This window comes from Nematolebias whitei, chromosome 6, assembly GCF_014905685.2.
Source record: "Nematolebias whitei isolate Nwh7 chromosome 6, NemWhi1, whole genome shotgun sequence".
In the NCBI taxonomy this organism is placed as follows: domain Eukaryota; kingdom Metazoa; phylum Chordata; class Actinopteri; order Cyprinodontiformes; family Rivulidae; genus Nematolebias; species Nematolebias whitei.
The window spans coordinates 24,956,385-24,963,886 of record NC_056503.1 but is presented as its reverse complement, the minus strand read 5'-3'; the positions used below and the strand labels follow the sequence as shown (position 1 = coordinate 24,963,886).

At 43.4% G+C, this 7,502-nt stretch overlaps 1 protein-coding gene across 2 annotated transcripts in view; it reads left to right on the top strand.

The window, feature by feature from the left end:
- Positions 1-6,326: 6,326 nt before the first annotated feature.
- Positions 6,327-7,502, top strand: part of sh3bgr (SH3 domain binding glutamate-rich protein) — a 22,676-nt gene continuing 21,500 nt past the window's right edge. For both annotated transcript variants that reach the window (XM_037677456.1, XM_037677455.1), the window contains exon 1: positions 6,327-6,470. In XM_037677456.1, coding sequence (XP_037533384.1) covers positions 6,426-6,470 — 45 coding nt within the window. In that variant the 5' untranslated portion in view covers positions 6,327-6,425. The remainder of the gene's footprint in view (positions 6,471-7,502) is intronic.

Below are 7,502 nucleotides of genomic sequence, written 5' to 3'. Positions count from 1 at the left end.
GCGAGCAGGTCCCTGGTGGTTCAAACCCCGGTCCAGGGGCCTTCTGGGTGGAGTTTGCATGTTCTCTCCGTGCATGCGTGGGTTTTCTCCGGGTGCTCCGGTTTCCTCCCACAGTCCAAAAACATGCATGTTAGGCTGATTGGTAACTCTAAATTGTCCCTAGGTGTGAGTGAGAGAGTGAATGGTTGTTTGTCTCGTTTGTCTCTATGTGTCCCTGTGATGGACTTGCGACCCGTCCAGGGTGTACCCCGCCCCTCGCACAGTGATTGCTGGACATGGGCACCAGCGACCCCCGTGACCCAAAATGGAATAAACAGGTAAAGATAATGGATGGATGGATGGAAGTTTGAAGTCTGAACTGTGGCAAAAGGTTGAAAAGTTCAAGGGGCCTGAATACTTTCACAAGGCACTGTATATATTTATTTGGAGCTCTAAGCTCATAGAACAGAGGAAATGCACATTTAAGCAGATGATGATCTGTCTCCTCATCATTTTCACTTCAGTTCTTGCTTCATTCAGTTTCCGTCACTGAGGAACTTTCATATGTCCAAACTGAATAAACAAACACCTCAGCCCTTTTTTTTTTAACATGTACACAGCTGACAACACTAGAAACATTTCCTGCCATGAACCAAACATTCATCATGGCAAGGATTTTCTTCTTCATCCATCCTTCCATCCATTATCTTCCTCTTGTTCTGAAGTCAGGTCACGGGGGCAGCAGCTTGAGCAGGGAGGCCCAGACATCTCTTTCTACAGTCACCTCTTCCAGCTCTTCTGGATGGACTCCAAGGCATTCCCAGGCAAACCGAGAGACATAGTCTCTACAGCGTGTCCTGGGTCTTCCCCGGGGTCTCCTCCCAGTTGGACATGCCCGAAGCACCTCTCTAGGGAGGCGCCCAGGGGACATCCTTCCCAGATGCCCAAACCACCTCAACTGGCTCCTGTCGATGTCTCTCCCAGATAACTGAACTTCTCACCCTCTCTCTAAGGGAGAGTCCAGCTACCCTGCAGAGGAAACTCATTTCAACCGCCTGCATCCAAGATCTCATTCTTTCGGTCACTACTCAGAGCTCGTGACCACAGGTGAGGGTAGGAACGTAGACCGAACGGTAAACAGAGAGATTTGCCTTACAGCTCAGTTCTCTCTTCACCACAATGGACCAGTACAGAGTCCGCAATACTGCAGACGCTGCACCAATCCGTCTGTCAATCTCACGCTCCATTCTTTCTTCCCTCGCAAACAAAACCCCGAGATACTTGAACTCCTCCACTTGAGGCAGAACCTCACCCTCGACCTGAAGAGAGCAATCCACTCTTTTCTGGTTGAGGACCATGGCCTCAGATTTGGAGGTGCTGATTCTCATCCCAGCTGCTTCACACTGCAAACTGCTCCAGTGAGAGCTGAAGATGATGACACCAACAGGACCACATCATTTGCAAAGAGCAGAGATGGAATCCTGAGGCCACTATAATGGAAACCCTCCGCCCACTGGCTGCACCGAGAAATTCTGTCCATAAAAGTTATGAACAGAATCGGTGACAACGGGCAGCCCTGGCAGAGTCCAACTCCCACCATGAAGGGGTCCGACTTACTGCCGGCAATGCGAACCAAACTCTCGCACCATTTGTATTGGGACTGAACAGCCCATAACAATGGGCCCCCAGTCCCATTCTCACGGAGCTCCCCCAACAGTGTACCCTGAGGAACACCGTCAAATGCCTTCTCAAAGTCCACAAAACACATGTAGACTGGATGGGCAAACTCCCATGACCCCTCATTTTCTTCTTCTTAAGTAGCAAAATGCTGGATAAAAGTAACAGAACACTTAAAAAAACATCAAAAAGCTAGTCAAAAGAAAAAAGTAGTTAAAGGCTTGTTAAAAGGTAAAAGCAAAACTAGCTAAAAGTGGCAGAAGGCTAGTTAAAAGCTAAAAGTAGCATACAAAGGCAACAATACAAGAAGTCTGCTGAAGCAGATTTTAATGAGAACAATGATTTTCAAAGGAGCAGAAGAAATCTCAATGAATTCTTAATGGGGAAATTATTTGTGAATTTAATTTTTTTTAAGTACAGTGAACCCTCGCTATAACGCGGTTCACCTTTCACGGTCTCGCTGCTTCACGGATTTGCATCGTGCATTGTGTTCTGCATTCTGATTGGCTAAACAGTCTCAGAAGTTACAGTAGTTATTTGTAAAAAACATTTATACAGGACTTTTATTTGTTAAACAAATGCTTGGCCTGTAAAAAGGTTTTGTTCTTTGGTTTGAATGTATTATGGAGTATTTCATTGTATAATAATTGTAAAAAAATAAAGGTTACTACTTCACGGATTTCGCCTATCACGAGTTCTTTTTGGAACGTAACCAAGCTTGAGCAAGGAGGATTCACTGTATACAAAAAAAAAAAAAAGTCATACTACCCATCTATTGACTAAGAGGAACATTTTGATTTTGTTTTGTCTAAAACAGCAAAATATGCTAAATTAGTTACAATGCAAACCCCCCCAAACTAGCAAAAAAGCAGAAATTAATTTAGTAAATGTTGAATCGTCGTTCACGCAGTTACACCTGTTCACCTTAGTCCAACTTTAACTGTTTCTCTAACACTTTCAGCTAACTTAGCATCATTCTCTCCTGGAAGAATGGACACCTGAACTTATCTGGTTAGCTGATAGATGTCCTCTTCTAAGTAGCAGGATACACTTTATGCCTCTTTTTTTTTTTTTTTTTTTGTCCAGCGACTATCTGGCATTTAAAAGAGGCTTTACACAACTCAAAGTATTCCATACTGTCCTTCCTGATATGCAGAGGCCTTGCTTCAGGGTAAGTTGTTCCCTCTCCAAAGGCTCTGGTCCTGATGGAGCAGCTGTTGCAGAACATCCTTTGTGTCATGGCTTGTTTTCTGCGGCCTGTAGGCTAAGTTGTCATGACTGGAGTGGGTTTGTTCAGCAGCTTCTGGAAGGCTTTGGCTTCTTTGTTGTGTTTGACTAGAATGTGGGAACAGGACAATGCGAGGATGATGACAGCACACTCTGGTATTATATGAGGAATGCAACACTGTCAAGTAAACGTATGTTTTCTTCCAGGAGCTGTACATAAGACACAGTTATTTCCTTATGATTTAAATTGGACTGAAACAATGTGACCAACCAGCCTGAGGTCCTGGAAGAGCTGCAGTGCCATCATGTGGTGATGCAGGACTCTTCAGTAGCTTCTCAGCAGTCCAGGCTGCTGTGGGGTGCCATTTGTAAAGTTGCACAGTCAAAAATTAACATCAATATTTTGGTCTATTTAGCTTTTAATAAGAATTTTTTGTTTTTTTTCAAAGTCATATTTTCAACATGTTATTTATACATTTATAAATGTCATAGTTCCCAACTAAATATTTAATTTACAAGAAAATGTAGAATGTTTGACAATGTCTTATCAATGTAGATTACGTAGGTTTACAGCTATTAAATCAGATGATGCCTTTTTAAAATTCAGTTTGCTTCTGTCTTTGCCATTTGACTGGTGGCTGGAAATCTGGAGTCCTGTCAGTTCCATCTTTACAGTCAGACACATCCTGAGAAGCATCACAGCCACTGCAGAGTGTGGGTGCACACAACAATGTGAGGAGGATGACCGTGCACTCTGGTATTATACATGGAATGCAACGCGATCAGGTTAATATAAGTTTTCTTCCAAGATATGTACAGTTCTCCAGGTTCTCCAGGTGTGAGCTGCAGCACTGACATCTGGAGGTGTCTCTGTGCTGCAGCTCAGTGTCACCCTCATGCCACCATTAGACTGAGCTGCCACAAACACACGTTTTTATCCACCATGAGAACAGAAGGAAAACTTCAAGTTGGTCAGGAAATAAAGTAAGAAATGCCCATTCCAGGTTAAATCTGCAACAAAATTGTAAGTAATTAGGAAACAAACAAACACTTTCCCAATTATGTTACACATTACAAGCTGCAATGATGGATATTTTCTTAAATTATGGTGAGTAATACAATTATAAATGTCATATGTAACATAGAACTCATATTTGGCAACAACAAAGCTAAAATAAATAAATCAAACAAACACTAAAAAGCACTCACTGGTAGATTGGGTTCAAAATTTTAAAATGTTTTTTCATGTCCAAATGTTTTCAGGGTGTCAGTGAAGAAAGCACCCTTAATTAAACATGTAGCTAAATGTATGGCTTAAAGTTTCACTGGGTGTGAAACACTTTGAAGGAACACAGGGAGGAACAGGAAGTTAAAGTGTTTTATTTTGGTAGGATAACAGGAAGTCGACTGAGTTTTGTTTTGTTGTTTTCAGGTTAGGGAGGAGTGGTGGTTCTGTGGTAGATAGACAAAAGCATATGTCTATAGATAGGTAGATGTGGTGGTGGTAGATTCTGAAGTTTTGGATGTGAGGCGGGGAGTGCCACAGTCCCACAGTTTTTACTGAAGTGTAGGAAAGAAATCTGATGTGGCTTGAGAGGAAAATCTTATTCTGCCGGAGGTGTTCAGCCCACAATATAAGACACAATTAAAAACTGAACCCTACAGAGATACCAGGTAGCATCTCTGGTAAGGTCTATTCAGGGGTATTGGAGAAGCGAGTCCCATCGTTGGTCGAACCTCAGATCCAGGAGGAACAATGTGGGTTCCATCCTGGCTGTGGAACACTGGACCAGCTCTACACTCACTAGGGTCCTCGAGGGGTCATGGGAGTTTGCCCATCCAGTCTACATGTGTTTTGTGGACTTGGAGAAGGCATTTGACTGTGTTCCTCAGGGTACACTGTGGGAGGTGCTTTGTGAGTATGGGATTTGGGTCCCATTGTTACGGGCTGTTCAGTCCCTATGCAAGCGGTGCAAGAGTTTGGTTCACATTGCCAGTAGTAAGTCGAACCCTTTCAGCGTGAGAGTTGGACTCCACCAGGGCTGCCCGTTATCACCGATTTGGGCGGCTGTGGCTGACTGGTTAGAGCAGTCGTCTTCTAATGCAAGAGTTGGGGCGTTCGAATTCACCAGCAGTCACATGCCAAAGTGTCCATGGACAAGACACTGAACCCCTCATTGCCTCCGATCTGTGTCTCATCGGTGTATGAACGTGATCTCAAAGCACTGATCGGTCTCTTTAGAATGATTTGTTCAATTAGCTTTGTAGAGTTCTAGTAGAGTGCTGTATGAATGGGTAAATGAGAACACAGATTGTTGTGTAAAGAGCTTTGAGTATCTGGATAAGATAGAAAGGCGCTATATAAATACAGTCCATTTTACCGATTCTGTTCATAACTTTTATGGACGTAATTTATCGGTGCAGCCAGGGGGTGGAGGGATTCCTGTTTGGTGGCCTCAGGATTCCACCTCTGCTAGCTGCAGATGATGTGGTCCTGTTTGCGTTATCGTGTCGTAATCTTCAGCTCTCACTGGAGCGGTTTGCAGCCGAGTGTGAAGCATCTAGTATGAGAATCCATCCATTTTCTTTACCCGCTTATTCCATTTTGGGTCACGGGTGTCACTGGTGCTCATGTCCAGCAATCACTGTGCGAGGGGCGGGGTACACCCTGGACGGGTCGCAAGTCCGTCACAGGGCTACATAGAGACAAACGAGACAAACAAACCTAGAGAGAGGGTGAGAAGTTCAGTCATCCAGGAGAGACATCGAGTAGAACTGCTGCTCCTCCACATCGAGAGGAGCCAATTGAGGTAGTTTGGGCATCTGGTAAGGATGCTCCATGGGTGCCTCCCTAGAGTTGTGCTTCAGGCATGTCAGACTGGGAGGAGACGCCAGGGAAGACCCAGGACACGCTGGAGAGACTATGTCTCTCAGTTGACCTGGGAACGCCTTGGAGTCCTCCAAGAAGAGCTGGAAGAGGTGACTTTGGAAAGAGATGTCTGGGCCTCCCTGCTCAAGCTGCTGCCCCCGTGACCTGACTTCAGAACAAGAGGAAGATAAGGGATGCATTGACCTTACAGAGAGAGGGAGGAAAAGATTCCAGAGCTGTTTTTGTTGTTGTTTTATTTTTATTTTTGATGTTTTCTGCAAATAAAGAGCACCCGGACCCTGGATTTGACACAGTCTGTTCTGAGTCACAGATCCTACCCTCTTCAAGCCTCCCAGACCTGCTGCTAGATGCTATTTCTGTCCTCTTCACACGGAGTTGGGACCCAACTTGTCTTTTACTCCTGAACGGATGGACAGCTGAAGTTGCCTATCAGTATGAGGGGCTGCTCCTCACACCCCACCAAAAGGGGAAGTCCACCCACCAGGCCCTCTCTAATGGAGCCTGGAGACAAAAATACCCCCAGCAGTGTGTGTGTGTGTGTGTGTGTGAGCTCAGTGTTTCTCCGTCCCGGTTGCGATCTAATAATAGAAGAGGCAGGCTGCTCCTTTAAGTCCCTCCTTGTTGCTTCTTTTCTACAAAATAAAGCCACAAAATGGTTATCAAAGTCTTCCTCGCCTCTTCCTCAGGATCCACAGCGGTAAGTTCCTTTCAGAGTGAACTTTGCAGGTTGTTCTACTCAAGGCGACCAGAGCTGTCACACTGACACCGACGGACTGGATCTGCTTACTAAAGTCATTATTTTTCTACGTTGCATGCCTTCGGTGGCAGATCTCTGTCTTGCTGGGTGAACAGATTTCTGTTTGGGCAGTCTTTCTGTTCTTTGGACAAGTCTCACACGAGGAGCTTTCCAGAAGCTCTCACATGTCTATCTAGACCTCACAGATGGTCTTAGGGAGGATTTTGTACCCAACTAACACACTTATATACAATATTTCAATAGATGTATCAGTGAAAATAACTGTGTGTTGTCAGGATTTGCAGATGAGGTCAACTTTTGGTAAATCTGAATAAGCAAGCTGAGGTTGTGAACGTTTGGTAAGATTGATGTCCTGAGCTTCCATTAAAACATGAGGGAAATATCATTGTTTCTACATTTTTTTTAGGGATTTCCATGAAACGTTCAGCTTAAGTTCTCTGATAGATGTTCAGAAGCTGTACCAGTCGTTAGAATAATATGAATAAGTTAATGCTTTAAATAATTATTGATAAACTTTTATTCAGATTTAGGATGGGACCACAGCACATGACATTGTCATGACCAGGGATCTGCAACCTGTGGATCTGGAGCCACAGAGCCGCAGGACTCTTTGGTCCTTCCACAGCGGCACTTTCAAGCTTTGACCAAAACTAACATAAGACTGAATTTTATGTTTAAAAAAGTAGCAGTTTTCCTGTCATTTCCTTGGTATATATAGTATGTGGATATTAGTACTAACACACAGAGTAAATTATACTCTAACTTTATGCTTTTTTTCTTCAAAGTAAGATAAAATAATACTAAATACAACAATTTTCTGTGGGATCAATAAAGTTCTATCTTATCTTATCAGTTACTCCACAATAAAAAATAAAAAAATCACATAAGCCTACACAGTTTATTGTTTTATTTTTTTTTAAATTGGCAAAATAATATGTATATATATATATATATATATATATATATATATAT